Here is a 15,983-nt window from a genome sequence, read left to right on the forward strand (position 1 = left end):
ACCACCAGCCCACCACGGAGCGCCTCAGCCAGGAGCAGAGCTCCCGGAGGCCACACCCTGCCCTCCTGGCCCTCTCCCTGTCCTCGGGCACCCGCGGCGGGGGCCGGAGCAGTGACAGGGATCTCGTGCCCTGAGCAGTGGTGACACAGCTGCCCAGGGAGCTGACGCTGGCCTCTGCTGCCCTGGGGCCAAAGGGCTGCACTTCTCCAGGGGGCAGCTGGGCTTTGGCCTTGGACCTGCTGCCTTCCAGCTCCAGGAACCTGCTGCTGCCTTGGCCCCTGGCCTCAGCTTTGGCCTTTCCCAGGGCATTGGCCATGGCCACCCTTGGCCTCTCCTCTGCACGGCCATGCCGAGCCTCTCTGCCCCCCAGCAGCCCTGGCTCCGTGGGCCCCTCAGCTTGGGCCACCCTGCAGCCCCTCTGGGCCACCCTGCAGCCACTCTGGGCCACCCTGCCGTCTCTGGGCATCCTTGGCTCCTTGTGCTGCTCCTCGAAGCGTGCCTGGGAGTTTTGGATGAACCTTGGGTGAAGATGTTGGGACTCCCCATGGACATCCCTGGCGCTCCAGGTCAGCAGCACAGGCTGGTGAAGAGGTTCCCCAGTGACCTTCAGGGCAGCAGGGATGGCAACCCAGCCCTGGTGGGGTGGCAGAGGCTGAGGATGTTTTCTGCAAAGACACTGCCAGGAAGCACGGCTCCTGCAGGGCCCTTTTATAGCCTCCCTTGTGACATCACCCCTCTTTGTGACAGCGTGGCATGCTCAGAACTGCCTTTGTGACACCCAGAAGCACAAGGGAGAGCCTTCACTGACTGTTAGGAAAACTTGTGAGATAATAATTAGAAACAAATTATGGGAAAAAAAATTGGAAGGCAAAAGACAAACGAGAATGGAGAAAAGAAAAAGAAGTCTTGTGAGGGGGAGGCTGTCCTGGGCACAGCAACCACCAAAGGAGTAGTTTTGGATTCCCAGAGAAGCAAGAAGGGAATCAGCAGAAATGGAGAGGGATGGCTTTTGGAAGAAGGGACAGCAAATCAGGAGGTGACAAGGATGTCCTGAGGTCCTGCAGGGGGAAAACAAGAAGGGCCAAAGCCCCACTAGAATTTACCATGGTGTTTCCTGTGAAAGACAATCAAAATTACTTTTACAAACAATAGATTTGGCTTGAATGCTTTTTGTTTGTTTTTTTGGTTGCATTCTTCTTTTTTTTTGCATTCATTGCTGGGAGGAAGCATTGAGACAAAGAATGAGGGAAAGTCTGAGGTGCCAGGCAATCAGGCCTGGACAGCACAGGTTTGTGAGAGTCAGATCCTGTCTGAGCAGCCCAATGTCCCTCCAGGACAGGCTGGGAAGGGCAGGGGACATGGCTGTGGCTGGCCAGGCTGGGGACATGGCTGTGGCTGGCCAGGCTGCTCAGCACCAAACCACGGCACTCCTGCAGCTCCAGCAGCACCAGCGGAGCTCAGCGGCGGCGGCAGCAGTACGGAGGGAGGTGGCGACTCCACCAGGCTGCCAGGCAGCCCCCGAGCCGGGCACGGAGCTTGCCCAGCGGCCGGCCAGCTTCCCGGCCCCTCGGCCGGCCCACGGGCAGTGCCTGCCGGGCAGGGGGCTTTGCTGGGCCCCACCACGGGTCAGCACTCGGGATGTAGAGCTCCTTCCCCAGCGAGCTGCAGCTGCTGCTACTGCTGCCCTCGGAGCCCTGGGTGATCAGCACGTCCCTGGGCACAAACCAGGCCATGGCCGTGGGGCTGCTGCTGTCCAGCTCCAGAGCCCTGCCGCTGCCTCCTGCCCCGGCCTCGGCTGTGGCCTCTCCGCGTGCACTGGCCACGTTCTCCTTCAGCCGCTCCTCTGCAGGGCCATGCAGAGACTCTTTGCCCCCCAGCAGCCCTGGCTCCGTGGGCACCTCAGCCTGGGTCACCCTGCAGCCCCTCGGCGTCCTCGGCCACTGGGGCAGCTGTGCCTCCAGCTCCTTGCAGTGCTCCTCGAAGAGCGCCTGGGAGTCCCGGGAGCTCCGGATGAACCTTGGGAAATGCCTCCTGGAGCTCATGGAGCTGCGTGGGGAGCTGCTATGGGGAGCTGCCATGGGGAGCTGCAGCTGCCCAGCATCAGCTATGTGCTCCCGAGGGGGCCCGTGGCTCCACATTGATGGTGTGGCACGTGGGCATGTCCCCTGGGTCAAGTGGCACTCAATGCCACACAAGAAGCTCTGCCTGTCCTGTGATGTTACACAGGGGACTCTCTCTGCCCCACACTGTCACAAAGGGCCTCTGCCCACCTGCTGGGACACTGTGACATCACAGACTGGCATCACCATAGCCTCTGCCGCCCCAGCAGGGTTGGGTCCCCTTCACTGGGATCCTGCAGGACACTGAGGAACCTCTTCACCAGCCTGTACTGGTGACCTGGAGTGCCAGGGATGGTGCCATGGGGTTCCTCAACATCTTTACCCTGGGTGAGCTGGTGGCACTCATGATGGTGGTGCTGCAGCTCATCTTGGTCACTGTCATGCTACGGGACAAGCGGCTCTGGGTAGGTAGTCTCTGAACTGCTGTGTGGGCTGGGCTGGGCTGGGCCAGGCTGGTTTGGGGTGAGTTGGTGCAGCATGCATGGCAGGACAATGCAGAGCATCCTGAGGAGCTGCTGGTCTCACCCATCTGTGGTTCTTGCAGAGGATCCGTCAGAACTCAGAGCATCCAGGCGCAGCGAGAGGCCGGCTGGAGGGGCAGAGCAACGTGGACAGAGTGTGGAGATCAGCAGACATGGAGCTGCCCCATAGCAGCTCCCCACGCAGCTCCATGAGCTCCAGGAGGCATTTCCCAAGGTTCATCCGGAGCTGCCAGGACTCCCAGGCGCTCTTCGAGGAGCACCGCAAGGAGCTGGAGGCACAGCTGCCCCAGTGGCCGAGGACGCCGAGGGGCTGCAGGGTGACCCAGGCTGAGGTGCCCACGGAGCCAGGGCTGCTGGGGGGCAAAGAGTCTCTGCATGGCCCTGCAGGGGAGCAGCCCAAGGAGGACATGGCCAGTGCACGTGGAGAGGCCACAGCCGAGGCCGGGGCAGGAGGCAGCGGCAGGGCTCTGGAGCTGGACGGCAGCAGCCGCACGGCCATGGCCTGGTTTGTGCCCAGGGACGTGCTGATCGCCCAGGGCTCCGAGGGCAGCAGCAGCAGCAGCAGCAGCAACTCACTGGGACAGGAGTTCAACATCCCAAGCGCTGACCTGAGGTGGGGCTCAGCAAAGCCCCCTGCCTGGCAGGCACTGCCCGCGGGCCGGCCGAGGGGCCGGGAAGCTGGCCGGCCGCTGGGCAAGCTCCGTGCCCGGCTCGGGGGGTGCCTGGCAGCCTGGTGGAGTCGCCACCTCCCTCCGTACTGCTGCCGCCGCCGCTGAGCTCCGCTGGTGCTGCTGGAGCTGCAGGAGTGCCGTGGTTTGGTGCTGAGCAGCCTGGCCAGCCACAGCCATGTCCCCAGCCTGGCCAGCCACAGCCACGTCCCCAGCCTGGCCAGCCACAGCCACGTCCCCAGCCCTTCCCAGCCTGTCCTGGAGGGACACCAGGCTGCTCAGGCAGGATCTGACTCTCACAAACTCACGGTGTCCAGGCCTGATTACCTGGCACCTCAGACTTTCCCTCATTCTTTGTCTCAATGCTTCCTCCCAGCAATGAATAGAAAAGAAAAAAAAAAAAAGAGTGCAACCAAAAAAAAATGAACAAAGAGCATCCAAGCCAAATCTATTGTTTGTAAAAGTAATTTTTATTGTCTTTCACAGCAGCAGCCATGGTAAATTCTAGTGGGGCTTTGGCCCTTCTTGTTTTCCCCCTGCAGGACCTCGGGACATTCTTGTCACCTCCTGATTTGCTGTCCCTTCTTCCAAAAGTCATCCCTCTCCATTTCTGCTGCCTCCCTTCTTGCTTCCCTGGGAATCCAAAACTACTCCTTTGGTGGTCACTGTGCTCAGGACAGCCTCCCTCCATCACAGCACTCACCAGTCCTAGAGAATTTATCTTCCCTTCCCTTCCCTTCCCTTCCCTTCCCTTCCCTTCCCTTCCCTTCCCTTCCCTTCCCTTCCCAGGAGCAGCAAAGGCTGCATTGGCAGAAACATCCCAGGGGTATCAACATTGCAGCACAACTCCAATCCACAGCTCCGTGGGAAGGAATGGAATTGTCTCTCCCCAACCAACCCAGCACATTCTCAGCCATCCCCAGTCCTGGCTCCAGCGCCCATCCAGCTGCTGGGGTGTCCAGGGTTCTGGGTGCAGCTGTGGGGTGCAGGTGTTGGGTGCAGCTGTTGGGGTGTAGCTGTGGGCTGCTGGAGGACACTTAGCACGGAGCTGAACCATGCAGTGCTGCAGAACCACTGTCCTCCCCCCAGCCGGGGTCCCACATCCTGTGGGGACAGGGGGTCTCCACTGCCCTGGGCTGAGCAGGGCTCCCCAAGGAGCCATGGGGCAGTGGCTGCCACAGGCTGGGCTGTGGGGACACTGATAGACTGCAGGACCAGCCTGCCCTGGCCGGGTGAGCAGCACTGCAGAGCTCCTGCCTGGCCCTGCACTCCTTGCCTCGGGGATCTCCACACCTCTTCCCTCGGGGAGTTCCCCATCTGTCAGTGGAGGCTCAGGGATCTGATCCCTCCATCCCTCGCAGGGCCACCCTCAGCCCTGCCAGCACCCTTGTCCCAGGCAGCAGAAGCAGGACAAACGTTCCACGGTTTATTTGTGGTTTGATGGGTTTCTCAGCAGTAGGATGCCGGGGGATGGAGATGCCCACTCTGGTGTGGTCAGACAGGGGCTGTGACCCCTCAGCCCTGCAGCTGGGGTAGGGGTCCCGCTGTCGGGCACCTCTCCCCAGTGACTGTGCAGCTCCCACCCCGCAGCTTCGGGGACACCAGGGGCATTTTGGGATGTGTCACCCTCCCGAGGCACCTGCGGCCACCGCCGTCCCTGGGGGTCACAGTGACGCTCCGCAGGGCCATCAGGCAGCGTTGCCCAGGACCAGCACGCTCATGAGGAAGACCATGAGGAAGAAGACCCACATGAAGAAGCGATCCATCACCTTGGCCACCTTCTTCCACTCGCCGGTGCGGCGCTGGTTGGTGCGGTGGCGCCGGAAGCAGCCGGCGATGTACCCCACGTTCCTCAGCAGGGAGTCGTGGTGGCACAGGCAGTGGTCCCAGGGACAGCCCCCCACCTCGGTGCCCACCCTCCCCTCCCCGGCGCTCTCCCCCGGCCCCCCGCCATCCCCCCCGCCCAGAGCCCGCTGCGGGCTCTTGCAGCTCTCGCCCACCTCGTAGACGCAGCAGAGCCGAGCCATGTGGTGCAGGATGAGCCGGCGCGCCCAGGGGGGCACGGGCCGAGCCCCCGGCCCGCAGTGGTGCACGTTCATGATGAAGATGGTGAGCGCCGTGGAGGCTGTGATCATGGTCATGGTGGCGATGTAGTACTTCCCTGTGGGGACAGCGGGCGTGACGGGGGCTCGGGGGTCCTGCGCCCCACAGGGGACTGTTCCCCACCCTGCGCCACAGCCCGGCCCCGGCACTGCCCGGCCCGGCACAGCCCCCCCGGCCCGGGAGGCTCCCGGGTGCCGCCGGGCCTCACCGATGAGCGGGACGCTCTCCGAGGGTGGCATGCTCTCGGCCACCAGCAGCTGGAACACGGTGAGCGCCAGCAGCACCGTCACCCCCAGCGACACCTTCTCCCCCGAGTCGGCCGGCAGGTAGAAGCCGAGGGGCGCCAGGAAGGAGACCATGATGCAGGGCAGCAGGAGGTTGAAGATGTAGAAGGAGGCGCGGCGGCGCAGGAGCAGCGTGTAGGTGATGTCGGGGTAGGGCTCGGAGCAGCAGCCGTAGGTGATGACGTTCCTCGTGGCCGGCATGCCCAGCACCTCCCACTCCACGTTCTCCACGAAGTCCGTCAGGTCGCCGGTGTCCAGCTGGTTGCGGAGGTCGATCTGGTTGCCGTTGTAGGTCCAGGAGCCGAAGGTGAGGCGGCACCGCTGCCCGTCGAAGGGGAAGTAGGACACGTCCACCTTGCAGGAGCTCTTGGTGATGGCGGGGGAGTCCCACATGATGTGCCCGTCGGAGCGCAGCACCACGTTGGTCTCCATGGAGCCGCCGAAGTGCTCGTCGGCGCTGGGCAGGGAGGGGTGGCCGTGGGGCCGAGATGGACCCTGGCCAAGCCGTGTCCCGTCCCCACGTCACTTGCAGCCCCTGACTGTCCCCTCGGTGGTGGCGGGTTAGTCCCAGGCACACAATGCTGCTGCCAGCACCCCCTGGCTCCCCAGCTCCCTGTATCTCCCACTCCGGGACCCTCCTGCTCCCACCCCAATGATAGCAACACCCCGTGCCGCCCCCCGAGCCCCAGCCGAGCCCCCCTGGCTCCGGGAGCCGCTGGGGGGACCAAGCACAACCCACTTGTTGTAGAGGATGATGTCCGGCCGCCACACGTAGCTGCTGGGGATGCGGATGCTGTCGATGCCACCGTACTCGTCCTTGTCCCAGGTGAGGTGGGCGTCCAGCCAGATCTGGCGGACCCACAGGTAGGAGGTGAGCACCTGGTTCCTCTCGTCCTGCCGAGGGGAGAGGGTGGCCGTGAGGGGATGGACGCGGGTGACACCCGTGCTGCCCTCAGCCCCCAGCCCGGTGGCCTCTCCGAGTGTCCCGCGGAGCTGAGCTGGATTCCAGGGGGCCGTGCTGGTTTTGGGGGGGTCCGGGCTGTCTGCAGAGTGGTCTGAGCTGACTCAGGGGCAGCTGGGCCGGTTTGGGGGTACATCCGGGCTGCTTTCAAGGGCTGCGGGTCGGCGTGGGGCGGAGCAGGACCCGCTGCGGGGAGCAGACTGCGGTGCCGTGCCGTGCCGTGCCGGGCACTCACCATGTCGATGATCTGGGACAGGGTGACCTGCAGGCTGACGTTGAGAGCGCGGTCCGTGTCCTCCACGGGGCGCAGGGCGCTGGAGTAGTTGGCGAAGAGGTCGTGGAGCAGTTTGTAGGCGAGCCTGCCCTGCGCCCCGCGGCAGCCTGGGGAGACACGGAGCGGGGCTGGAGGGGCCGGGGTGCGGCCGGACACCCCCGAGGGAGCCGCAGGACTCTGCCGCGGGAACCCTCCGGCAGCTGGGAGGGGCAGGGGAGCACGGCGAGACCCCCGGCCCCCCTCACGGCCAGCCCGAGCCCCCCATGCTCCGGATTCCCCGTGTGCCGCTCCAGGGACCGCGGCGGAGTGGGGTCTGCGCCCCTGGAGCCCCCCTGCTCACCCGGGGCCGGGAGGATGCCGGCGAGGCACAGGGCGAGGCACAGGCGAGCTCCGAGCTCCATCCCGCCGCAGGTGCGGGGACGGGGGGGGGACAGGTGACGTCAGGGCGGGGACAGGGCGGGGGGGCACTGTCCCCAGGCACCCACGGCCAGGGGTTACGGTGGGTGACCCCCGGGGGCCGTTTGGGGGGTGGCAGGGGACGGGATGGGCTGTGAGTGCCGCCGAGCCCCTCGAGGATGGGTTTGGGAGGCACTGCTCAGCCACGACAGCACCTCGGCGGGACAGCACCTGTCCCAGCGCGGGGGACACCTGCCGCCTGCATGGGGACACCGAGAGCTGCAAGAGCCGAGGGAGGATGGTACAGCCCTGTATGGAGTGACCCCCGTGCACAGCAAGGGACAGCCTGCTCTCTGCTCTTAGAGCAAGGGAAGGGAAGAGGCAGATTGTTCCCATTTAGTGAGAAGAAAACCGCGGGAGTTGGAGGGGCAAGACCCAGGGGACAAAGCAGCGAGGGCAGCGGTGCCTGGCAAGGGGTGCCGAACATCCCCAGCTCCAGCCCCGGGCAATCCGCCCGCTGCGCTCCCCCGGCGCCTCCTGGCAGCTTTCCCACGCCGAGCCCCGGCGGCAGATGCCGAGCGGTTTTGAGGCCGGAGGTTTTGTTTCCAGGCGGTGAATTATTCATCCCAGCCCGTCCCGCCCGGGCCGGAGCCGCTCAGGCCCAATTACAGTAATGGAAGGAGGCGAAGCTGGAGTGACCCAGCCCCTGCACACAGCCAGTGTCACCTAACGTGCCACCGCGGCAGGGACAGGCAGGGACAGGCAGGGACAGGCAGGGACAGGGACATCTTCCACCACAGCAGGGGCCCCCAAGCCCCATCCAGCCTGGCCTTGGACACTGCCAGGGATCCAGGGGCAGCCACAGCTTCTCTGGGAATTCCATCCCAGGGCCTCTCCACCCTCACAGGGAGCAATTCCTCCCCACTATTCCATCCATCCCTGCCCTCTGGCACTGGGAAGCCATTCGCCCTTGTCCTGTCCCTCCCTCCCTTGTCCCAAGTCCCTCTCCAGCTTTCACAAGAGCCCCTTTCAGTACCAAAAGGCCACTATCTGGTTTATCTGGGCTCCCCAGACCCTGTTCTTGAGACAGGGGTGACTTTTCCTCCAGGATCCTGAAGGAGCCTACCCTGATCACCACCAAAAGCAGGTGGGATTGTATCAGACACTCCTGGGCCGTGCTGTGTCCCCACCTGACCAGCCCAACCACCCCGGAGTGACACAGCAAGGGACACACACCTACAAACCCAAACCCCGCCTTAAAAAGCAAAGGAACCCGCGGGAGTACTATAAACATTTTATTTATTGTTTTCAAAAAGACAGGAAAATAATCTAGAGCATTTATTTATATTTTTTTAATAAAAACCTTTCGATACTCCTCATGCATAAAGACCTTCCGTGAGCACAGGGCAGTGCCGGGGCCGAGGCTGCTGGGCAGGACCCCGAAATCCGAGGGGAGCGATTTCTGAATGAGCAGTTTCATGTTCACTGCTTGTCCCACAACAGTCCTGGTCAGTCCTGGCCTGGTGGACGGCCGGCCGGCTGCGGCCGCGGCGCGGGGTCAGCGGTCAGTGCGTGGCCAGCGCCAGCTCCCGCAGGTAGGCGTGGGTGAGGCTGCGCAGCTCCTCCAGCGCGTAGTCCTCGGGCATGGGCAGGCGGCCGATGTGTGGGGCCAGCAGGCGCAGGGGCACGCGGGGCTCGGCCGGCTCAGGGCCTGGCTCCGGGCTCTGCTGCAGGCTCAGCACCACCCGCAGCACGTTGGCCAGGCGCTTCGCCATGTCTGCAAGGGAGGGACAGCGAGCTCGCCGTGTGCTCCGGGGTGGGAGCAATCTAACCCAGCCAGCTGGGAGTGAAGGGACACGGACTGTGCTGTCCTCTCCCCTCCCCTGCCTCAGCACAGGCAGTGCAGCCACAGGGGGATGTGAAACAGCCTCAGGCTGTGCCAGTGGTTTAGGTTGGATATTGGGGAAAAGTTCTTCCCCCAAAGGGCTAATGGGGCTCAGCCTGGAGAAAAAGAGGCTCGGGGGGATCTTCTCATTCTCAACTCCCTGACAGAAGGGGGCAGCCAGGGGAGGGTGGGGCTCTGCTCCCAGGGAACAAGGGACAGAACAAGAGGAAATGGCCTCAAGTTGTGCCAGGGGAGGCTCAGGCTGGATATGGAGAAAATTCCTTCCCAGACAGGGCTGTACAGCCCTGGCACAGCAGCCCAGGGCAGTGGTGGAGTCCCCATCCCTGAGGGATTTCCCAGCCATGTGGATGTGGCACTTGGGAACGGGGGTTAGTGGTGGCCGTGGTGATGCTGGGGAAGGGTTGTACTCAATCTGAAAGGCCTTTTCCAACCGAAATGATTCTGTGATGTGGGGATACACCTGCAGCCAGGTGCCAGCCAGGTGTGGAACTGGCTGTCCCAGGGAACTGCTGGACAGGGATGGCACCATACCTGACTGAGCCAGGCGGTCCTTGGCATCGTGGCACTGGAGCTGCTCTATCCTGTTGCACAGGGATGTCACTTTGGTGTGTAACCTCTCCAGCTCGTAGGTGGAACAATCCAGCTGCAAGCACACAGGAGTCAGGGCCAAACTCACCCACCAGGTGACACTGTACACCAACACCTGCCTGAACTAATGCCACAGTGGGAAAAGGGGAAGCTTGAAAACCAGAATTCAGGGGGGATGGACACAGACTGCTGGGTTTGTCCCTTCCCCTTGTCACCATCACACACCCACAGAGCACATCTGCAGGGCAGAGCCATCCCTTGTTGTGACAGGAGATAGCAAATTCCTGGTTTTAGAGATGCCCCATGTTCTGTTTGAAGTGTCTGCCAAAGGGAAGCACCAACTCCCCCTGAACAGTCAGCAACAACTTCAATCCACACTCCAGGGAAAAAAGCTGCCAAGAAGCTGCTATTACCTGCTGAATCCTGTCCAGCATCTCATTCACACGGATGTAGTCGAGGTAGACCAGCCCTGCCAGCTCCCAGTCCTGGATGAGCGCGCTGTGCTCCGGAGGCGCCAGCTCTTCCAGGAATCCTTTCAGGTACTTGTAATTCTCATTGATAATTGCATCTGGAGAAAAGAGGAGTTAGGAACAGAGGCCACCCGGTCTCCCATAGCAGGGACACCCACAGGATCAGGGAACAGGAACGTCACTACTGCCCTTGTGCCCCAGGAAGGGGGGGCTATGCAGCAGGGAAAGCACCACCCTGCTCCCCTGCCTGACCAGGAAAAGCACCACACCAGGTATCCAGGGAGAGCTGGTTTGGAATTGCCAGGCCTTCTGTGCTAACCCTGCTGATCCAAACCCACCTGATTTCTTCACTGGCCAGCCTATGGCCTGGAGTCATGCAATCAGTCACTGGTTTGGGATGGGAGGGACCTTAAATATCATCCAGTCCCATCCCCTTCCACTTGTCCCAAGCCCCTCTCCGGCTCTTCTGGAGCCCCTTTAGGCACTGGAAGAGGCTTTAAGATCTCCCTAGAACCTTCTCTCCAGGCTGGACATCCCAAGCTCTCCCAGCCTGGCTCCAGAGCAGAGGGGCTCCAGCCCTGGGACCCCACTCCTAGTCCTGCCATGCCTGTGTGTGCTGTTCAAAGGACAGGGTGAAAGAGCAGCAGCACAGACCCACCTGAGGCCAAGTGCCTGACAACCAGCTTGTGGCACTGGTTCCAGTGCCCAGCCTTAAGCAGGAAAAGAGCCTCTTTGTGCTTGTCACCCTCCATCCTCGCCCGAACCGCCTTGGCCTCGTGGATCCAGTGTGGGGGGATGCAGAGGCGCTGCGTCAGGAAGGTCTCCTTGGCCCAGGACTCGGCGCTCTCGGCCAGGGCGCAGTGCCGGCTCAGCAGCTCCCGCACAGCCTTCTCCCGGGTGCTGGGGACAGAGGGCAGCTGTCACTGCAACGAGCCCTCCTTCTGTCACCCACCACCAGGTCACCTCAGTACAAGGGGAGGACATCACAACGAGATGGTCTGCAAGGCCCCTCCCGCCCCAAACCAGCCAGGGATCCTGGCATTTTCCCAAGTGGCATGAAGCCCTCTGGGTGCACAGCTCATGGGGGAGAAGCCATGATAACCACAGCTCCTTAGAACTGAACTCATGGTATTTCAAGGCTCACAACAGGGTCAGTCAGTGTGGGTCACACAGGTCACTCACTGCGTGTCACTGCCCACAACAGTGACACAGGGTCACTCACTGTGTGTCACTGCCCACAACAGTCACACAGGTCACTCACTGCGTGTCACTGCTCACAACAGTCACACAGGTCACTCACTGCATGTCACTGCCCACAACAGTCACACAGGGTCACTCACTGCGTGTCACTGCCCACAACAGTCACACGGGTCACTCACTGAGTGTCACTGCCCACAACAGTCACACAGGTCACTCACTGCATGTCACTGCCCACAACAGTCACACAGGTCACTCACTGCGTGTCACTGCCCACAACAGTCACACAGGGTCACTCACTGTGTGTCACTGCCCACAACAGTCACACGGGTCACTCACTGCATGTCACTGCCCACAACAGTCACACAGGTCACTCACTGCATGTCACTGCCCACAACAGTCACACAGGTCACTCACTGCATGTCACTGCTCACAACAGTCACACAGGTCACTCACTGCATGTCACTGCTCACAACAGTCACACAGGTCACTCACTGTGTGTCAGGCTCGTGCAGCATCACGAACACAGCCCATTCCCACAGCCCCTCGCTCTCCAGCTGGGCAGCATAGCTGGTGTTCAGCACCCCCCAGCTCTGCTGGGACAGGTGGGAGTAGTTCAGGGCCCTGAGCACCTCCCACAGGTGCCAGCTGAGGTGGAAATCCAGCGGGTCAGAGGTGACACTCCTGGGATCCAGCAGCTGGTCAAGCTCGTAGGACCTGCAGAGGAAAACACTGGTAACTGAAATAGCTGATTGTGCCCACAAAATCAAATTCAGTTCCTTCCCTTCACCCACCTCCACGGGTGTGATTTACATCAGTGCGGGGGTTTGGTTTTCTTTTTTAAGAAGAAAAATAACAGTATTTACTGCTAAAATTCTTCTGAGTCTGCACCCAGACTGTCACCCCTTTTCCTCTCTATGTGCTCCCCTGCGTATTTCTCACTGCCTTCAAAACAGGCAGCTACAGAAGCCTTCCTGCACTCTTTAGACACAGGAAGTACCTGAAATCCCACAAACTTGCCCCAAAGCTTAAGGTTCCCCATCTCTACCACCCCCAGGTGTGACACCACCTTCTGTCAGGGGGTTCATGTGAGGCTGATTTTGGACTGCTCTAAGTGGTTCAGGCTGATTTCATACCCCTGGGTTGTGAACTCAGGAAGTCACTGACTGATCATGATTTTTCTGAATGCTTTTTGAACACTTTGCCCACTTACCTGTCACTGTAGAGCTTTAACAAATGGAAGCAGACATCTCTCAGGGGCCTTCCTGCATTGTCATCTTCTTCAATGACACACCCAGAATCTTCCAGGTAAGGAGGCAGAGGACAGCAGGCGTATTTTTCACACTCTGAGGTGTTCTAAGGAGATAGTTTTAACAGTAAATTTAAAAATAATATTCTGAACAGAACTGAATTCCACAGTTCAGCAGGCTCAGGAGAATTTTTCTGCTCCAAAGAAGGTGCAACCAACTGCACCTGCAGTTGGAACCTCCCCCAGAACTATGGACCAAAAACCTGAATCCAAAAGGCTTTGGATGGTTTGTGTCTCACACTGAGCTCTCACAAACCACTGCCTGGAGGTACAGCCAGCTCCCACACACAGCCTGTATTCCTGAAGGATTTTACAGCTGGAAAACCATGTAGGACTGGATGGAACAAAGCTGGTGCATCCCTGTGAGCCTTCTCTCTGTGGCTAAGCAGAGTCTGGGCAGCCAAGAGCAGCACTGAACACCCTGAGTCAACCAAAACAATTTAACAGGGAACTTTCACTGCAGTTGATTTTTTAGAAGTGCTGAACACTGTACAGAGAGAACACTAAATATTGAAGCAAACATCAGGGACAACTTTCCAGACTTGCTGCTGTGCTTAGGCTGCCTTGAGGATAGAGGGCTGAGCTGGCTTTAGTTAAATGATTAAACAAGTTTTTCAGCAGAATCCTTTGTCCTGCTGCACACAGAGCTGAGAGCTCTGCGACAACCCAGGGGGCTCTGCATAATGCATGGAGCCACAGGGGGTGTAGGACAGAGAAGGCACACACAGGGTGTGGGACAGGGGCTGGGGGGCACACACAGGGTGTGGGACAGGGGCTGGGGGACACACACAGGGTGTAGGGCACCACAGGCTGCTGGACAAGGCAGCTGAGGATTAATGACACCAGTGGGAAAAGCTGCCTGGCTCAAAAGGGCCTTCCTGCTGCTGGCCCCTGTCCCTCTTCCTAATTTTGTCCATCTGTCAAACAGCTAGACAGAACCTGGAAACACTCCATAAATGGGTTTTCTCCACAGAATTTATGATTCTATAGAATCCTAGAATGGTTTGGGTTGGAAGGGACCTTAAAGATCACCCAGCTCCACCCCATGCCATGGGAACACCTTCCACTGTCCCAGACTGCTCCAAGTCCCATCCAATCCTCCCTTGGACACTGCCAGGGATCCAGGGGCAGCCACAGCTTCTCTGGGAATTCTATCCCAGGGCCTCCCCACCCTCCCAGGGAGGAATTCCTTCCCAATATCCCATCCATCCCTGACCTCTGGCAGTGGGAAGCCATTCCCTGTGTCTTACACTCAAGCCCACACCCAGTGATTCCTGGCTGCTCACAGCAGCCTCCATGCAGTATCAGACAGGCAGGAGCAGCCTGAAGGGCTCCTTTGGGCAGGAGGCAGTGACCCACCTGAAAGGCTGCCTCATACATAGCCAGGGCCTTGGAGATGGAGGCTGTGGGGGGCAGCAGGTACCACAGGTGCACAGCCACGCAGCGCTTCCAGTCCAGCAGCGAGCACACGTTGACACTGATCCTCTCCGAGAGCTGCCACACCTGGGGACACAAACACCGCTCAGCCACGCGCCACCCACACGTGCCAGCTGTGTGGCTGGCACTGAGGGGAGCCCCCTCCCTGCGTGGGGAGGGCTCTGAGGCCCAGCAGGTCCATCCTCACCGGTTTGCCCGCCAGCAGCGCGAAGAGGCGCAGGCGCTCCTCCTGGATGAAGCGGTCGCTGTGCAGGCGGTGCCAATCCACCAGCTGCAGCGTCAGCAGGTCCCGCACGGGCTGGCTGCCCGCCAGCTGGGACAGCAGCAGGGCCAGGCGGTGGTCACCTGCAGGGACAGCTGTGAGCCTGGGCAGGGCTGCACACTCGGCCTGTGGGCACAGCCTAGGGCCCCAGACAGCTTTGGGTTGGGAGGGATCCTAAAACTCGTCTTGCTCCACCCCTGCCATGGGCAGGGACAACTGCTGCTAGACCAGGTTGTTCCAAACCCCATCCAACCTAGCCTGGAACACTGCCAGGGATGGGGAGACCACAACTCCAATATTTCTTATTAAATAGACCACTCCATAAACACCTGACAGGAGTGGGAGGAGGAGACAGAGTAGTGGGTGGGGTGGTGTCCCCAAAGGAGACAAACGAAATTTAATGTGAACTGATATAACAGACAGGGATATATATGTATAATGGGATATATATATATATCCCTAAACCATTCTGTGAAAATCAGAATCATTCCATATATATATATAACAAGGATAAAACCTGCCATAAGGCTCTGAAAATACACGTTTTTAACCCAAATGTAAAATGTCTGAACAGAGGCTCAATTAAAAAGAATGTTCATTAAAAATTCAAACAAGTGACTGTGAAAACTCCCAGTTCCAAATGCAATCCAGCAGCACTTCCTAACGGAGGGTAGCTGACAGAGCCAGAGTGAAGGGAACCAGGGATTCCAGCAGCAGCTCCCACCCAATCTTCAAAGCTAGGCTGCATGAGGCTTGGAGCAACCTGGTCTAGTGGAAGGAGTCCCTGCCCATGGCAGGGGGTGGGACTGGATGATCCCTCAAGTCCCTTCCAACCCAAACCATGCTGTGATTCTGTGGTCACTGACAAGGGAACACTCCACATGCAGAGCAGCCAGGGACCATGAGCTCTCTAAGTTTAAACCCCCTTTGTGCATCTCCTTCCTCCTCTACACAAAAGCTGAGATTCAGGAACCTTAGAGAGTAACAGAATATCCAGAGTAGGAAGGACCCACAGGATCATCCAGTCCAGCTCCCGGCCCTGCCCAGACCCCCAGCAATGCCAGCCTGGGCAGTGCCCGGCACCCAGCACCCTGGGCAGTGCCCAGCACCCAGCACCCCGGGCTGCTTACCTGCCTGCTGTGCCAGCCTGCAGGCCTCGCCGATCCTCTTGCCCGTGAGGCAGCTGAACACAGCCTCGACGTGGCTGCCGTGGCGGGACAGCGACACCTCGTCGTCGATGCGCCCAGCCGCCGTCTCCGACAGCCAGCGCGAGAAAGCCCTGCGGCGCTCCAGGGCCAGCACGTACTCACTGGGCTCCTCCAGGCTGGCCTCCAGCTCCCTCAGGTTGCCCCAAATGGCCTCACACAACGTCCAGGCCAAGCACCAGTGCTTCACAACGGCTGTGGGGACACACACCGAGCCATCAGGAGTGAAAGCACACAACAGAGGAGCTCATGGGAGGATAACCCTGGAGAGTTCACCAACCCCACCCTGGGGAGTTCACTGTCCCCACTCTGTTTGGAAGG

At 60.3% G+C, this 15,983-nt stretch overlaps 4 protein-coding genes across 10 annotated transcripts in view; 1 reads left to right on the forward strand and 3 right to left on the reverse strand.

The window, feature by feature from the left end:
• Window positions 1-1,191: 1,191 nt before the first annotated feature.
• Window positions 1,192-2,231, reverse strand: LOC146444002 (uncharacterized). The gene has a single exon (XM_085051590.1). The coding sequence runs from the start codon at window positions 2,136-2,138 to the stop codon at window positions 1,458-1,460; it is 681 nt and encodes a 226-aa protein (XP_084907716.1). The 5' UTR covers window positions 2,139-2,231; the 3' UTR covers window positions 1,192-1,457.
• Window positions 2,232-2,329: 98 nt separating this feature from the next.
• Window positions 2,330-3,705, forward strand: LOC146444003 (uncharacterized). Of its 2 annotated transcripts, XR_014852804.1 has the most exons (3): window positions 2,330-2,524; window positions 2,665-3,432; window positions 3,487-3,704. XR_014852804.1 is itself a non-coding variant. In XM_085067436.1 (2 exons), the coding sequence occupies exons 1-2, from the start codon at window positions 2,420-2,422 to the stop codon at window positions 3,376-3,378; spliced, it is 819 nt and encodes a 272-aa protein (XP_084923562.1). In that variant the 5' UTR covers window positions 2,330-2,419; the 3' UTR covers window positions 3,379-3,705. The 2 variants fall into 2 exon arrangements, 1 of the variants encoding a protein (XP_084923562.1); XM_085067436.1 differs by having other exon boundaries at window positions 2,665-3,705.
• Window positions 3,706-4,683: 978 nt separating this feature from the next.
• Window positions 4,684-7,301, reverse strand: CHRNA10 (cholinergic receptor nicotinic alpha 10 subunit). Its single transcript, XM_085079636.1, has 5 exons — window positions 7,233-7,301; window positions 6,854-6,999; window positions 6,397-6,551; window positions 5,582-6,114; window positions 4,684-5,431 (listed from the first exon to the last, which is right to left on the reverse strand). Exons 1-5 carry the CDS (start codon window positions 7,291-7,293, stop codon window positions 4,959-4,961), a joined length of 1,368 nt encoding a protein of 455 aa, XP_084935762.1. The 5' UTR covers window positions 7,294-7,301; the 3' UTR covers window positions 4,684-4,958.
• A 1,269-nt stretch (window positions 7,302-8,570) lies between these two features.
• The window catches only part of NUP98 (nucleoporin 98 and 96 precursor), a 33,815-nt gene continuing 26,402 nt past the window's right edge, over window positions 8,571-15,983 (reverse strand). For all 6 annotated transcript variants that reach the window (XM_085069410.1, XM_085069233.1, XM_085069323.1 and 3 more), the window contains 9 exons: window positions 15,588-15,857; window positions 14,383-14,540; window positions 14,118-14,261; window positions 12,663-12,805; window positions 11,945-12,166; window positions 10,911-11,152; window positions 10,196-10,350; window positions 9,726-9,837; window positions 8,571-9,065 (listed from right to left, as the gene is read on the reverse strand). In XM_085069410.1, the coding sequence (XP_084925536.1) occupies window positions 8,854-9,065; window positions 9,726-9,837; window positions 10,196-10,350; window positions 10,911-11,152; window positions 11,945-12,166; window positions 12,663-12,805; window positions 14,118-14,261; window positions 14,383-14,540; window positions 15,588-15,857 (1,658 nt within the window). In that variant the 3' untranslated portion in view covers window positions 8,571-8,853. The remainder of the gene's footprint in view (window positions 9,066-9,725; window positions 9,838-10,195; window positions 10,351-10,910; window positions 11,153-11,944; window positions 12,167-12,662; window positions 12,806-14,117; window positions 14,262-14,382; window positions 14,541-15,587; window positions 15,858-15,983) is intronic.

The sequence above is a fragment of the Lichenostomus cassidix genome, chromosome 1 (genome assembly GCF_008360975.1).
Source record: "Lichenostomus cassidix isolate B80296 chromosome 1, HeHo_3.0, whole genome shotgun sequence".
In the NCBI taxonomy this organism is placed as follows: Eukaryota; Metazoa; Chordata; class Aves; order Passeriformes; family Meliphagidae; genus Lichenostomus; species Lichenostomus cassidix.

Bases quoted from the DNA above. Each gene is read 5' to 3' on its own strand.
- LOC146444002 (XM_085051590.1), bottom strand. From the start codon at position 2,138: ATGTGGAGCCACGGGCCCCCTCGGGAGCACATAGCTGATGCTGGGCAG.
- LOC146444003 (XM_085067436.1), top strand. From the start codon at position 2,420: ATGGGGTTCCTCAACATCTTTACCCTGGGTGAGCTGGTGGCACTCATG. The intron at 2,525-2,664 runs GTAGGTAGTCTC...TGGTTCTTGCAG, and splicing joins TACGGGACAAGCGGCTCTGG to AGGATCCGTCAGAACTCAGA.
- CHRNA10 (XM_085079636.1), bottom strand. From the start codon at position 7,293: ATGGAGCTCGGAGCTCGCCTGTGCCTCGCCCTGTGCCTCGCCGGCATC. The intron at 6,552-6,853 runs GTGAGTGCCCGG...TCCCCTCGGCAG, and splicing joins TGTCCCAGATCATCGACATG to GACGAGAGGAACCAGGTGCT. The intron at 5,432-5,581 runs GTGAGGCCCGGC...CTGTCCCCACAG, and splicing joins GGAGAGCGTCCCGCTCATCG to GGAAGTACTACATCGCCACC.